This window comes from Sycon ciliatum, chromosome 1 (genome assembly GCF_964019385.1).
Source record: "Sycon ciliatum chromosome 1, ocSycCili1.1, whole genome shotgun sequence".
Lineage (NCBI taxonomy): Eukaryota > Metazoa > Porifera > Calcarea > Leucosolenida > Sycettidae > Sycon > Sycon ciliatum.
This window is the reverse complement of record NC_088643.1, coordinates 32,719,179-32,735,755: the sequence shown is the minus strand read 5'-3', so window position 1 is coordinate 32,735,755 and position 16,577 is coordinate 32,719,179. Positions and strand designations below refer to the sequence as shown.

The window sequence follows — 16,577 nt, the reverse complement described above, 5'->3', positions numbered from 1 at the left end:
GGAAAGATAAGATGATAGCGGACTACATTGACTATAGAAACCAGGAATGGTTTCCTACAGATATAGAATTGATGATTTTGGAAAATGAAGTAACTCCAGAGGATCTTGAGGTGTATGAGATGAAGAAAAATGATCTGTATGATACCACATCTTTCTTCGAAGAAATAGACAAATCCAAAACCAGAACAGGAATCGAAACAAGGTTGGAGATAACCCTGAACAAGGTTGGTTTACCAAAATATCTTAGCAAAACCCCATTCAACAATCTTGTTGATGAAATTCAGCGGATCAAGGTAGTAGCAAATAAAGAGAAAAAAGTCAAAAAGTCAAAGAAAAAATCCATTCCTAACTTACTTTCGAAACTCATTGATGATGAAGATGATGTGATCAAGATCAAACCATTCATTCCAAAGTGTAAAACGTCACAACAAAGACTTGATGCTATATGGGAGGATTATAGAAAATCGAATGTGTAAGAAAAAGTAAAAAAATGTCTTTCTTTCTTTTTCCTTTTTTTTCCTTTTTTTCTTTCTCATGATCACTGGACGAACTGCTTCATCATATCCGGAGCATAACTCATGAATGAAATGCTACTATCAAACCCCTCCTCAGCCAGATATCTTGGTATTTCATGGTGTCCGAACGCTACCGTGCTACATCCATCTTCTATGATGTATCGTTTTGTGTCCAATGGTGATAAGGCTATCTTATTAACCGTTTCTCCGAAAATAACGTGACTATGACTCCGGAGTGTTGTCATTTCTCGATGGAACACGGATTGATCCAAGAGACAATTTCGGAAATCATCACGTGTGATAGTTTTCTTGAGCACTGCTTTTTTCACCCCCTTTGCTCTTTTTCCACTTTCCTCACCAGAGTAACTGTACATCTTGGAACGAAGTCCTACAAACTCAGTGATCAGTTTCCCACCGAGTTCATCTTTGAACAGACCAACAACTTTCTTGTTTTTCTCGGAATATAACGGATGTGATTGATCATAATTGCTTGTATCATACTTCTCAAGAAACTCACTCATGTCATCAAACAGATCATCAGTAAAGAAATGAAGAACCAAGCTGTCTGTATCGGTGTACAAGAGTCTCACATCAGAGCCATACATCGCTTTCAGGTGATTGTAGTAAAAGTCATACATGAGTGTCTTTGAGAGATCCAAAATCGACATCCCAACATATATGGGCTTGTTGAGGACGACCTTTGTCCTGTTACTTTGTACCCCGACCAGGTCATCGTTGAAGATCACATGGCGGTTGTACGTTGGTTTGGCAACAAGCTGTTTGATTTATTTCTCCTCACGACTTCTCAACAATTTTATGTTGACTCTCCTCCGAACGTTCTCCATAGTTTTCCCAAACACCGCATTGTTCATCAGTTTATAGAAGTCCTTAGAGAAATCATCCTTTGCCTTCTTCCGGAGGTCTGTATTCTTCTCGATGTAGTTTCTCATCCACGGTGTCTGAGTAAATTTCAGAGCACGATGAATTTTGACACAACGTAGTCCGAGCTGAGTGTAGAGTTTCAAGTTTCGGTAATGGAGAACGTACTTTGTCTTGTCCCTCAAGTTTGGTACAAGTTTGAGAGCATCTACTCCGGAAGAATTGAGCTTATCAACAAGCTCCTGCTGGTATGGAGATAGCATGTCCTCATTGACGGAAAGACGTTCTGGAGCAACTGGATAATCGTTGTGCTTCTCATGAAGTTCGTGTGGATATTCCAGATCACACTCGACGATATACCCCGGTGAGGAATCATCTTGAGTATTCAGTATCTTGTTCAGGAGTTTCTCTGATGGTTTCTCCCACCGAAAATCAGACACTGGGAGATGTTGTGACATTGCCCAACCATAGAGACTGTTGGCATCGAGATACTGGATAAATGACGATGGCTGATCAGCATCAAATTTCTCCTGATAGTGATTATTAGCAGCAGCATATCGTTGTGAGACCATCGACACACCGCCTCTCATTCCTGATTCTACAAACAAGTGCTGATCATAGTCTGTTAGTAATTCCAAGGACACACCTGAGTACATCAACAGAGCATCCCAGGCAAATCCAGGCAGAGTGTAGTAATTTGCTGGATCCAGCTGATACGTTCTGACAGCTTCTACTCTGAAATTCTCAAAGATGTCAGCCAAGAGAAACACGTCGGTCTTGAGATACAAGTCGTGATAATCACCAAGAGTCTGACAGTCGAATTTCATCCACATTTTCTCAGCATGTTTGTAGTCATCGTCACTCACCCCCTCATCAGACAGTGAAGAATAGAACTTACTCTGTGCTGGTAGCTGAGTCTCATCGAACCTGGAGAAGCTGTTCATGTACTCATAGGGGTATACTCCTTTCCTCATCAACAGCTGATGGTTTGGCAACGTCTTGGTGTGAGTGAATGACTCATCTGGTGTCGTTTTCACAAGTCTATCGAGTGACGCATTGAGAAACTCGCAGCTGTCGATGAACCGGAACTGTCTCCATGTGAATGAGATGAATTTCTCCATGTTGTTGGGAATGACTGATATCTCACCCACAGTTTTACTCTTACACACACCGTCCTTATCCGTGTATGTGACGGTCTCAACATCTGTCTTTCCGATTGCTCCGATGAGATGATGACTGTCATAGCCTTTCAGGTTGTGAAAAACCACAGGGATGTGCTGCTTGTATGGATAAATTCTGAGTTTGATGTTACAGTCATTGTGTGCGGCACCGCGGAAATCACCAGTGATGTGGTCGTGATCACGGACTCTGTCCTCACCAAGTTTCTTTTTACAAATCCAACAGTCTTCTGTCTCTCTGAACAATTCTTCTTGTTCCTTAGTGAGATCCATCGGTGCTGGATTATTGAGTGCTGATTGGATTTTCTTCTCCTCATCTTTGAGTTTATCAAAGAATACATCCATGGCATCAGCACCCCGGTAGAAACACTGACTTGTCATCACTCCGTCAGAACGTACCACGACATAACCAAAACCACAAGGAACATGTTGTGAATCCCGGCTGGTTTGTTGGCTTTTCACTCCCTCAATTTTCTTGATCAGTGCCTCAGTGTCAGCATAGATGACATAGGAACATTGTAGCATTTTGTGATGATTAATGAACTTCAGTGTTGGTGGATTTCCATCTTCGTCTGGTTCTGGTAGTACCATGTGTGCTGATAATCCAGTGACATTATCACAATATTCCTGATGATTGCTCAGGGATTTCTCTGTGTTGTGTGGTTGGAGACATCTTGTACAGAAGAATTTCCTGGCTTTATGCTTTGACTGATCGTAGCACAATCTGCTGAAATCTTTGATCCAACAGTAGTGATTCTGATCTTCTTTTTGGTATAGTAGAAGATTGATCACTTCCTCACCTCTTTTCTTTGTCAGCAGTAGTGGATAGATCACGTTATCCTCATACCCAAAGACATTGATAGCTAGGTTGTTTTGCTTCTCGACTTTGGAAATCTGACTCAGTGGTGTTGGAAAATCGATTCCGAACAGATCAAGTTTGTTGCTATAGTCTGTATACTGAGTTACCCTGTCACTAATTTTCTTTGCTGGATACAGAGCTGAGAGCAGTGCCCACATCAGACATTTATCATCCTTATTCTTGACATTGATGATTGCCTTCTTTTTCTTGAGCTCGTTCGGTAAATCAATGTAGGATTTACCTCTCATTGGCTGATATGCTGCTACATCAACATAAAATCTGGTGATGTGATTGATGTGCCAGTTTGATCCATTCTGTATCCACTTATTGATATTTGTATGAATTTGTGTGTGTGCCGTTTGAATACCGTTATCAATCTCATGAGATGTTGTGACTGTCATTGGTCCACTCCTGAAGTATGGTGTGTCTGTGGTTGTTATGTCATCTCCTTTCTCCATTTCTACTTGTAATGTCAGACTGACTTTCACACCCTTGAGATTTTCCAGTTCTTTCTGTATCAATGTTCTCAGTGGGATGTTGATACTATCAAAGAATATACAGATCTGGATGATTCTCTTTCGGTTCATAGATGAACGATTTCAGAATCCCTTTGGGTACTGACTTTGAGACTGTGAACGGTGGTGTGACAATCGGTTTCCTCTTCCGATTCTCCCGATTCTTCCGAATCCGTTTCTTGAGAAGTTCCCGATTCTTTCTTTGCTCTAATTTTTTGTGAATCCACTGGAGTTGTTTCTCAGTCTTGAGTTTCTTCCCATCATAGGTGATAGTGAGTTTGCTCAGGTCAAATTCCATCTTTACACTACACAAGGATTTTTTCGATCAGTGATAGCATTACTGTATAATCACTACCCTCTAATGTACATTAATCTACATCCTAGAAAGAAAGAAAAAAAGAACGGGGTGTCCAAACCTAGATTCGAACCCACGATCTTGTGATTGGAGACACAGTCATCATCAGCTGACGTCACTGTGAGATTTGACCTTTCTCGGAGTTTTTCAGTTTCCGAGTCTGAGCTTTTTCAGAGCTCACATATTTTTCAGTTTCCGAGTCGGGACTTTTTCAGAGCTCACATATTTTTCAGTTTCCGAGTCGGGACTTTTTCAGAGCTCACATAATAATTTTTCAGTTTCGGAGTCGGAGCTTTTTCAGAGCTCACATATTTTTCAGTTTCCGAGTCGGGACTTTTTCAGAGCTCACATAATAATTTTTCAGTTTCGGAGTCGGAGCTTTTTCAGAGCTCACATATTTTTCAGTTTCCGAGTCGGAGCTTTTTCACAACCAGCTGAGTTGATCAAACGGGACCCAGCTGTCGAATCTTGCCGAGTAGCCTTTCCACCTCACAAGGGCTTGTTTCTTCTTGTTGTCCTTTCGGAGCACTTTCTCGATCCGGTAGATTTCTTGAGTAGTTTTCTGGAGCTCTTGTTCATAGAATGACCCGTCAACGGATTCACCATCGAGGTCCTTGACAGAGAACGTAGTGGGTCTGGTCGGGAGAATATCGGTGATCCGGAATACCTCCTCGGTCCAGTTCGGAGTGTATCCTTTCTCGAAATGTCGTTTCTGCTTCACCAGTCGGACGTGGTCATCTATCTGAAATTTAGTGGACCTGGATAGTGGAGATTTCTCACCCAGTGAGTCACGGATTCGATCGGCGTTCTTCTCCCGTGATGCCTCAGTTGGTGTCATCCGAACACCTCTGTGTTTTGTCGTGTTGTACTTCTCTACCAAATGTGGAAGGACATCGATGTACCTGCTGGTGGAGTTAGTGCTGAAGTATTTCCACATCCTGGTTTTCAGAGTTCGGTTGAAACGCTCAACTACAACAGCCTTTCCTTCGTTGTGAGTGCTGTACATCGTGATCTGATTCTCATCAAGCCAGTGTTTGAACGTTCGATTATAGAACTCGGTACCCTGATCAACCCACAGCTTACGTGGTTTCCTGCTGCTAGTTTTCACGGTGGATCGAAATGCTGATTGGATGTCAACACCTTTCTTGCATTCGAGCGGGACAACCCAAGCATATCGGCTGAACAGATCAATGACAGTAAGCAGAAATTTGATTTCATCATTGTATTTACGAAAAGCTGTCATGTCCACGAGATCGGCAGACCAGATTTCATCAATCTCACTCACAGTCACTTGTCTCCTTGTGAAATTCACACGCTTGGGCTTGTGTAACTCATCAGCCAGATCGTCCGTCCATTTCGTATCTATCTTTTTTTTACTCCTAAACCTATCATCTTGAACAAACCGGACAGGAATCCACCTTCTCTGATTTCCGATTTCTTGATAAATTGTGAACATGATCGACCACATACTGAGCATTTACCCTTGACATATGGTTGACCAGTTGATGTGACTTCTCCTTGTATTCCCCTCATCTGTTGCTTTTTCTTACACGATAGGAAATGAACATTCATCTTTATCTATCTATCTACTTTTTTATTTCTCATGGATACAAAGATGTACCAACAATCCCATATTTTCACAGTGATCTTCCATGCTCTCATCAATCTTTTCATCATAAACAAGTCTGAAATTTCCATTATCCATCTTGTCAAGCTCTGCTTTTGTCAATGACATAAAAATCTGTGGATTATTGGTATATATGTGGATGTTGATCGTGTCATGCTCCTGATCATCTTTCGTGAGTTCCAAACTCACCCCCAGAATATTGTCACGGAACTGTGGAATGTTGGAGAGAGAGTATCCAAACCCAACTGTCCCACGGCAGATTATGTGGTACATTTTCATGTTTGTCTATCTATCTTTTTTTCTTTCCACACATATCACCAATTATTTTTATCTAAACTGTACACGTTTTATGGTAAGATCCAACAAGTTTGATAGAATTTGTGAAATCAATTACCTACAACGATGGCTGCGTCTTTTCCAAGTGACTATTTCTCCTATGATGACTTCCACTCTGAACCTGATACTCCTGATTGTGGTGATCCAAGGGAGGATGCCGCGGTTTGATATGGTGATCCAAGGGATGATCCCGCGGCTTGGGATGAGATGAATGATAGAATAATGGTAGATAGTCCTTCACTGTTCAGTGATTTCTTTGATGATGTGTATGAAAATGCTCTTGATGAAGAAATGAATATCATCCCAAGCATTTTCCTGAGAATTTGTGAAAAAAAGTATGTAGTACTCTCGAGTTCCTACTCCAACAATCGTCTGTTAGAGATGGTTCAGGAAATTCTTGATGAATATTTGTGAGAAAAATAGAAGAGAGAAAGAAAAGAGAGAAAGAAAAGAGAAGAGAAAGGAGACCAACTCTCTTCTTTTTTTCTACTTCAAGTACACCGAATTGTCATCATAAACGATTATTTGAATCCTGTTACGTAGAAGTATACCGATGAGAATTTCAAAGATTTTCTATCAGCAAAGATGACTTCTCCTTGTAAGATTTACAAACTTGTGAGCCAACACACCGATCAGGTATATGTGGGGTCCACTTGTCTACCACTGAAAAATCGGATGTACTGTCACCGATCAGCTTACAAAGCCTACCAAAAAGGTGAACGGGGTTTTATGACCTCATTCATTCTGCTTGATCTCGGACATGTAGAAATTGTCCAGATCGACTCTCTGTCAATGTTTGATGAAGATGAGCTTAAGAGGAGAGAACGATACTGGATCGAAAAACTGGATACCGTGAATAAAAACAAGCCTGGAAGATCAGCATCAGAGTGGTATCAAGATAATCACAAAAAAATCAGACAATATGCCAATGAAAGAGTTGTCTGTGAGAAATGTGAGAAGTCTTATCCAAGAAATCACAAATCCCATCATGAAAAAACGAAATTCCACAGGCTCCGTGAATGATAAAATTGATGATGCTTATACAATGAATACCAAAAAAAGAGTTTTGTGTTTTCCTTTTCTCCTTTTTTTCTTTCCTTTTTTACAATACCAACTGCTCATTTTCTTGACTGGGGTTCCATTTATTTATTTTTTTTATTTTTTTATTTTTTTTGATACGAAAGTCCACTATATTCCCGAATATGTGCGAGAAGTGGTGGCGGGGCCAGGCTGCTCTGCCGACCTCAAAGGTCTCGGCGTCTACGCAGATAAAGCGCGCCATAATGCAGTAAAACCATGAAGAGGGGAGGAAGAGGGGAAATGAATATTTGCAATTCTAAACCTGGCCTTGAGCTAATGCTGTTGAAAACGAGTAAAAAACAAACAAAAAAACATTAACCCTAACCCTAACCCTAACCCTAACCCAAACCCTAACCCTAATCCTAAACCAAAATATAATACCAAGGCATACAGCTAATTGCAATTCTAAGACACAGGCAATGCGAATGCTGGTGCAAACGCAAAACCTCAACGCTAACCCTAACCCTAACCCTAACCCAAACACTGACCCTAGCCCTGAACCAAAATCTAACACCTTAAGAGAGCATGTCTGAGAATACCAAAGTATGTGTGCACGTGGATTTCTCCGATTTCGCTCAAACATTTCCAGGTAGGTTCCCTTTGGGGTGTGGATCGACTGTGCAAAGCCCTTGAAAAGGTTTCTGAAGGGAACCTTGAAATTTGCATACCCCTCAAAATGGCCGAAATATCACATTATTTATGGGTCTAGAACGAGTCACGCCACAGCGTATACGAACAAGCTATGAACAAAACTCCATCAAGCCAACATTGCCTCGCCTTAGAAGAGTTCCAGGAGCAGTACCGCTTAGCCACGCCAGCATCCCAGAAGACGAGGTCCATCACCCCCTGACGCCACAAATGATCGTCTTGAAAATAGCCAATTTACAAGCGATGGCAAAACAGCCATCTACGTTCTCAATTGGCCAGAACTATACACCGGCAGATAGTAGAACACCTCTTCTAGCGCTGAGGACATGTCCCCCATCTTCCTTTTGGGGTTTTCTTGATATAAACGTTTTTGAAGTTTTAAACTCGACCATGCTGAAATACGGCCAAAGTCATACCTGCGCAGGAAAGCTCGCCACTCCGCGACGTCTCCTCAGCAATTTCTACTCCAACACTACTCCCAAGGCCGCAGAACAAAGTGTAGTGTTGACTCTGACAAGGAAAAGCAGCGGTGATCACTTGTCACTCCAAACGACAAGCTTCTCCTTGTGCCACCAATAATTTTTTGTGCGACTGTTGATGCAAAAGTGACTGAAGGCCTGGGCGCAGTTTTTTTATTTTTATTGCCAGATGCACGGTGAGATCGCGTGCTCTGTGACGTAGGATGACGCTTCCTGCATCACGATACGCGGCCATCGATCGCGAATGTGCCTGGAACGCTACTCGGACCAGACCATGATCTGATGATGGCAGAGGTAAGAATGAGCTTCATTTCCTGCTTGAACTGCTGAGAACCCCCACAAACTGTCCTAGGAGTGTTGCAATGGCAGCAAGCCGTTGAAATATGCCCCGTACAGCATGGAGAGTTATTCGTCTTTCAAACTTACCTCCTGCAATCCCGAACATAGTCCAACAGTAAAAGTCCCTTGTTTTCATGTCGATGCTCGACAAAAGCGGCTAGCTCGGTCCCTTTGTGTTGACTGGCACGCGAGCAGCACTGGCTGCACGCACTTGTCGCGTGAACTGCATGAGAGATTTCTTACGTCATAAAGAATGTCATGTCATCATCATTTCACTGGTCTTCGACCTACATGGTCAGGGAAAGTCCCGGTTCGTAGGCCTACAACACGGTCAGCGTGTTCTTGAGCGCAGTAACAACACAAGTGTGATCACTTCCAGACCAACGGGCGTTCAAGGCGAGTAACAAGCGCACTTGACAAAGGTGTCTCTGAAATCTCGTGAGCCGTGGGCCACGCGACTTGGCATTCTTGCGTCACAAGGCACGTGATTTCACCGTGCATCTTGCAATAAAATTCAAAAACTGCGCTCAGGCCTTCAGTCACTTTTGCATCAACAGTCGCACAAAAAATTATTGGTGGCGCAAGGAGAAGCTTGTCGTTTGGAGTGACAAGTGATCACCGCTGCTTTTCCTTGTCAGAGTCAACACTACACTTTGTTCTGCGGCCTTGGGAGTAGTGTTGGAGTAGAAATTGCTGAGGAGACGTCGCGGAGGGGCGAGCTTTCCTGCGCAGGTATGACTTTGGCCGTATTTCAGCATGGTCGAGTGGAAAAATTCCAAAACATTATTTCAAGAAAACCCCAAAAGGAAGATGGAGAACATGTCCTCAGCGCTAGAAGAGGTGTTCTACTATCTGCCGGTGTATAGTTCTGGCCAATTGAGGACGAAGCTGGCTGTTTTGCCAGCGCTTGTAAATTGGCTATTTTCAAGACGATCATTTGTGGCGTCAGGGGGTGATGGACCTCGTCTTCTGGGATGCTGGCGTGGATAAGCGGTACTACTCCAGGAACTCTTCTAAGGTGAGGCAATGTTGGCTTGATGGAGTTTTGTTCATAGCTTGTTCGTATACGCTGTGGTGTGACTCGTTTCTAGACCCATAAATAATGTGATATTTCGGCCATTTTTGAGGGGTATGCAAATTTCAAGGTTCCCTTCAGAAACTTGTTCAAGGGCTTTGCACAATCGACCCACACCCCAAAGGGAGCCTACCTGCAAATTTTGAGCGAAATCGGAGAGATCCACTTGCACACATACTTTGGTATTCTCAGACATGCTCTCTTTTAAAAGCTTCCATTTATTTAGTAGTAGTAGTAGTAGTAGTAGTAGTAGTAGTAGTAGTAGAATTTATTATTTTACTAGGGAACTCCCAACAGGCGTTGCCCTTTTACTGGGAGCCCTAGGAATGACTTGGTGCTTGTGACAAATGCAGAAAGGGGCTTAGCTTGACGACATCCAGGTGGAAGCATGTTCCATCTGTCTGCTGCCAAAAATGAAATAGCATTCAGGCCGTCACGAGACGTAGCTCTGCAATTCTAAGCCTGGCCTTGAACTAATGCCGTTGAAAAGGAATAAAAAAACGACAATAAAACATTAGGATCAAAGGCGCAGATGCAGCGCCTAAACGGTGGGAGGTGAGTAGATCAGACCCACCACCAAGTGGTCAAAGACCGAAATCCCATTAGCTGCATCCATGTTACCCTCGTGCCAGGCCACGAGTTCCCAATTAACTGTGCGCCTTTGATCCTAGAGGGTGGTGGCGTTCCCACGGCGGATGCGGAAAACTCGGCTTCCAGCCGAGTCTCACGCGAACCGTGAAATTTATTTTTTATTTTTTTAATAAAACATTAACCCTAACCCTAACCCTAACCCTAACCCTAATCCTAAACGAAAATCTAATACCAGGGCATACAGCTAATTGCAATTCTAAGACACAGGCAATGCGAATGCTGGTGCAAACGCAAAACTAAACGCTAACTCTAACCATTACCCTAACCCAAGCCCTAACCCTGAGCCTATGCCTAACCCTAACCCTAGCCCTAAACCAAAGGCTATAAGCAAGGGGTACAGCTAATGGCTAAGCCTAATCCTGAACTAATGCAGGCGAAAACGATCAAAAAATGATAAAGAAACATTAACCCTAACCCTAACCCTAACCACAACCCTGACCCTAATCCTGAACCAAAATCTAATACCAAGGCATACAGCTATTTCCAATTCTAAGCCGCAGGCAATAGGAATGCTGGTGCAAACGTAAAAACCGAACCCTAACCCTAACCCTAACTCTGACCTAAACACTGACCGTAGCCCTGAACCAAATATAATACCCAAGCTTATATTTATTTGCAATTCTAAGCCTGGCCTTGAACTAATGCTGTTGAAAACGAGTAAAAAAAACGACAAAAAACATAAACCCTAACCCTAATCCTAACCCTAACCCTAAACCTAACCCTAACTCTAGCCCTAGCCATAAACCAAAGGCTATTAGCAAGGCGTACTGCTAATTGCAATTCTAAGCCTAATCCTGAACCAATGCTGGGGAAAACGATGGAAAAACGACAAAAAACATGAACCCTAACCCTAATCCTAACCCTAACCCTAACCCTAACTCTAGCCCTAGCCATAAACCAAAGGCTATTAGCCAGGCGTACTGCTAATTGCAATTCTAAGCCTAATCCTGAACCAATGCTGGCGAAAACGATAAAAAAACGATAAAAAACATTAACTCTAACCCTAACCCTAACCCTAACCCTAACCCTAACTCTAGCCCTAGCCCTAAACCAAAGGCTATTAGGAAGGGGTACAGCTACTTGCAATTCTAAGCCTAATCCTGAACTAATGCTGGCGAAAACGGTCAAAAGACGATTAAAAACATTAACCCTAACCCTCACCCTAATCCTAAACCAAAATCTAATACCAAGACATACAGCTAATTGCAATTCTAAGCCACAGGCAATGCGAATGTTGTTGCAAACGCAAAACCGAACGCTAACCCTAACCTAACCCTAACCCTAACCTAAACACTGACCCTAGCCCTGAACGAAATCTAACACCTTAAGCTTCCATTTATTTGCAATTCTAAGCCTGGCCTTGAACTGATGCTGATGAAAACCAGTAAAAAAACGACAAAAAACATTACCCTAACCCTAACCCTAACCCTAAACCTAACCCTAACTCTAGCCCTAGCCATAAACCAAAGGCTTTTAGCAAGGCGTACTGCTAATTGCAATTCTAAGCCTAATCCTGAACCAATGCTGGGGAAAACGATGAAAAAACGACAAAAAACATGAACCCTAACCCTAACCCTAACCCTAACCCTAACCCTAACTCTAGCCCTAGCCCTAAACCAAAGGCTATTAGCGAGGGGTACAGCTAATTGCAATTCTAAGCCTAGTCCTGAACTAATGCTGGCGAAAACGATCAAAAAACGATAATAAAACATTAACCCTAACCCTAACCCTAACCCTAACCCCAACCCTTACCCCAATCCTAAACCAAAATCTAATACCAAGGTATGGAAACCCCAACCCTAACCCTAATCCTAAACCAAAATCGAATACCAAGGCATGGAAACGCAAAACCAAACGCTAACCCTAACCCTAACCCTAACCCTAACCCTAACCCTAATCCTAACCCAAACACTGACATTATCCAGGCCTTGAACTAATGCTGTTAAAAACGAGTAAAAAAACGACAAAAAACATTAACCCTAACCCAAACCCTAACCCTAACCCTAACCCTAACCACAAACCTAACCCTAATCCTAAACCAAAATCTAATACCAAGGCATACAGCTATTTGCAATTCTAAGCCGCAGGGAATGGGAATGCTGGTGCAAACGCAAAACCGAACGCTAACCCTAACCCTAACCCTAACCCTAACGCTAACCCTAACCAAAACACTGACCGTAGCCCTGAACCAAATATAATACCCAAGCTTACATTTATTTGCAATTCTAAGCCTGGCCTTGAACTAATGCTGTTGAAATCGAGTAAAAAAACGACAAAAAACATTAACCCTCACGCTAACCCTAACCCTAACCCTAAACCTAACCCTAACTCTACTCCTAGCCATAAACCAAAGGCTATTAGCAAGGCGTGCCGCTAATTGCAATTCTTAGCCTAATCCTGAACCAATGCTGGCGAAAACGATCAAAAAACGATAAAAAACATTAACTCTAACCCTAACCCTAACCCTAACCCTAACCCTTACCCTAACTCTAGCCCTAGCCATAAACCAAAGGATATTAGGAAGGGGTACAGCTAATTGCAATTCTAAGCCTAATCCTGAACTAATGCTGGCGAAAACGATCAAAAAACGATTAAAAAAATTAACCCTTATCCTTACCCTAACCCTAACCCTAACCCTAACCCTCACGCTAATCCTAAATCAAACCTAATACCAAGGCATACAACTAATTCCAATTCTAAGAAACAGGCAATGCGAATGCTGCTGCAAACGCAAAACCAAACGCTAACCCTAACCCTAACCCTAACCCTTACCCTAACCCTAGCCCTAACTCTAGCCCTAGCCCTAACCCAAAGGCTATTAGCAAGGGGTACAGCTAATTGCAATTCTAAGCCTAATCCTGAACCAATGCTGGAGAAAACGATCCAAAAACGATAAAAACATTAACCCTAGCCCTAACCCTAACCCCAACCCTAACCCTAATCCTAAACCAAAATATAATATCAAGCCATACAGCTAATTGCAATTCTAAGAAACAGGCAATGCGAAGCTGGTGCAAACGCAAACTAAACGCTAACCCAAACCCTAACCCTAACCCTAACCCTAACCCTAAACCTAAACCTAAACCTAACCCTAACCCTAACCCTAGCTCTAACTCTAGCCCTAGCCCTAAACTAAAGGCTATTAGCAAGGTGTACAGCTAATTGCAATTCTAAGCCTAATCCTGAACCAATGCTGGCGAAAACGATCAAAACACGATAAAAAACATTAACCCTAACCCTAACCCTAACCCTACCCCTAACCCTAACCTTCGCCATAATTTTTTGGCATGATTTTACTTTCGCCATAATAATCCTACCTTCCTGCCATAATTTCGACTTTCCTGCCATAATTTGAGGACAAAGGTTGGAATTTTTGAATTTTGATAATTGCATAACGGTCGCCTAGTGCTCAATCGTACGCTAAAATAAATGATTTTCCAAAAAAGGAGGAAACAAAAAACTTGCCAAAATTTCCAAAATATTATGGCAGGAAAGTAACAATTTATGGCAGGAAAGTAGAATGGCATGGATTTTTTTTGGATTTATTTAAATTTTACAATTGCATAATATAAAGCGTATGTTGAATATTACTCTACGTATTTCATTTTCCATTTTGACATAAACACAACACTTTTACATATACATACATATTATGGCAGGAAGGTAATAAATTATGGCAGGAAAGTAGAAGTGGCATGATATTTGAACAAACGGCGAGGAGACAACAAATTGATAACCGCAATCAGTAATACAAGCTGGATCGACATTTGTGTACACTGTATTCATGTATTGTAAAACTGTGGAGACAATGTGCAATAAAACGATGAAAAATGTGAAGAAATTGTGTAGAGAAAGAAAGGGATTCAAACAAGTTTTCGTACAACACTCATCAGGAATCGTCGTTGTACTAAAGGACACTGAAACAAAAATTGAACTATTATAGAAAATCTAAGTTAGAGAAATAACACTAAGAGCAACAACAGTGAAATTTACAAGTGTGAATTTTAACAATCAAAGCGAGAAATGAACAAAGGAGAAAGGAAGGAAAGACAACGTGATAACACATAACAGCAGTACATTAAACCTAGAACATTAACGGCCAAGCTTGGCCGCACTAAACACGACACGTTACTTGAACAATTTCAACCCAATTATACTATCTTTCTGTACACACAAATTAGGCTTGTACAGACGCTGATAGATAGCTTCCAACACTTTTAACTGTAGTCCATAACCATGACGACCACGGCACAATACAGTGAACGAAGAGTCGGAATACGCACCGCAACAATCAGGACTAGCCAGCAGATGATTGTACACTGAAGACTTGCTACCACGAAACCTACGCACAACACTAACACTCTCACCGGCACTCTCACCACCACTCCCATCACCGCTTTCCGACTCACTGCTCCCTCCGCCGTCCGTTCCATCCTCCGCTTCCTCTGTACTCTCTCTGTCTCGTCCATCCCGCCTGACCGGGTCCATTGAACTCAACTCGGCCGTCCCCCTGCTATCACGTCCCTCCTTTCGCCCTCGTCCGCTGAGTGCGTAGCTTCTGTTGTAGTTGGCTGTTGATCGTCTTGGTCTTTCAATTATGGGCTTGGATGGTGGATTAGTTGTAGTTGCTGTAGATTGCGTTGTTGGTGTTGGCGTGGGAGTTACTGATATGCAAGGTGGGTCTTTTTGAGTCGGCATTTGTAGTGTTAATGCAGCTGTCAGTGTTGCTCGCGGTCTGCCACTGGCAAGCTCCACCGCCGCAAGAACCGATGGCGGAGGATCAGGAGGAGGCAGTGGGACCGGGACCGCAAGCGGCACCGCCCCAGCCAAAGCCGCCGGGGGCACTGACGAGGGAACCACCGACGGCCGGAGCAAAGGCGGCGACACAAGCCGACCCGATGAGCCACCACGCCCATTCTCCTCCACCACCGCCACCAACGACGGCGGAGCAAGCACAGTCTGAGAGCCAGGATCCGCGGGTTGTGTAGGCAACGGCTGTGTGGTTAATGGTTGTTTTCTAGGTCGCCCTCGCTTCGGTCTTTGTTGTTGTGCGCAAGGTGGAAGTATGTGACGTGGTGTGTGTTGTTTGATGCGTGCGTTCAGGTGCTGAACAGTCCTACCAACATACCGACTAGCGCATTGTCGGCATTCAAAGTTGTAAATAAGATGACTAAGGTGAAGGGCTGGTAGGACATCCTTCCGCACCGTAAACGCACGCATCGTCGTAAAAACTGGCACAAAGTGTACTGCATAGTATGTATGACGAACAACGGACTTGACTGCACTACAAACTTTAGTCGACTCCTGTCCTTTCCAAGGCAAACATAAATAGACGGGACAACGAGCAGGACCAAACAAAGGAGCCTTAGTAGTTTGTTCGACTTTCAACAACTTCTGCAGCAAAAACTCAGGGTACCCGTTCTTAACGAAAACTGACCGGAGAAAGTCAAGCTCTTCCTGCAGCTTACAGGACGAACAAATACGCTTCGCACGGTCTACAAGGTTACGCACTAAGTTTACTTTATATTGAGACGAACAATAAGAGTCATATACAATGTACTGACCAGTAAACGTCGGCTTACGATAAACGGTTGTCAGAACTAAGGCTCCTTTGTTTGGTCCTGCTCGTTGTCCCGTCTATTTATGTTTGCCTTGGAAAGGACAGGAGTCGACTACAGTTTGTAGTGCAGTCAAGTCCGTTGTTCGTCGAACATACTATGCAGTACACTTTGTGCCAGTTTTTACGACGATGCGTGCGTTTACGGTGCGGCAGGATGTCCTACCAGCCCTTCACCTTAGTCATCTTATTTACAACTTTGAATGCCGACAATGCGCTAGTCGGTATGTTGGTAGGACTGTTCAGCACCTGAACGCACGCATCAAACACACACCACGTCACATACTTCCACCTTGCGCACAACAACAAAGACCGAAGCGAGGGCGACCTAGAAAACAACCATTAACCACACAGCCGTTGCCTACACAACCCGCGGATCCTGGCTCTCAGACTGTGCTTGCTCCGCCGTCGTTGGTGGCGGTGG

The 16,577-nt window shown here is 43.1% G+C and overlaps 1 protein-coding gene across 1 annotated transcript; it reads right to left on the bottom strand.

The window, feature by feature from the left end:
• Positions 1–1,300: 1,300 nt before the first annotated feature.
• Positions 1,301–4,018, bottom strand: LOC135829523 (uncharacterized). The gene has a single exon (XM_065341955.1). It carries the CDS (start codon positions 4,016–4,018, stop codon positions 1,301–1,303), a length of 2,718 nt encoding a protein of 905 aa, XP_065198027.1.
• Between the last annotated feature and the right edge of the window lie 12,559 nt (positions 4,019–16,577).

Bases quoted from the DNA above. Each gene is read 5' to 3' on its own strand.
- LOC135829523 (XM_065341955.1), bottom strand. From the start codon at position 4,018: ATGAACCGAAAGAGAATCATCCAGATCTGTATATTCTTTGATAGTATC.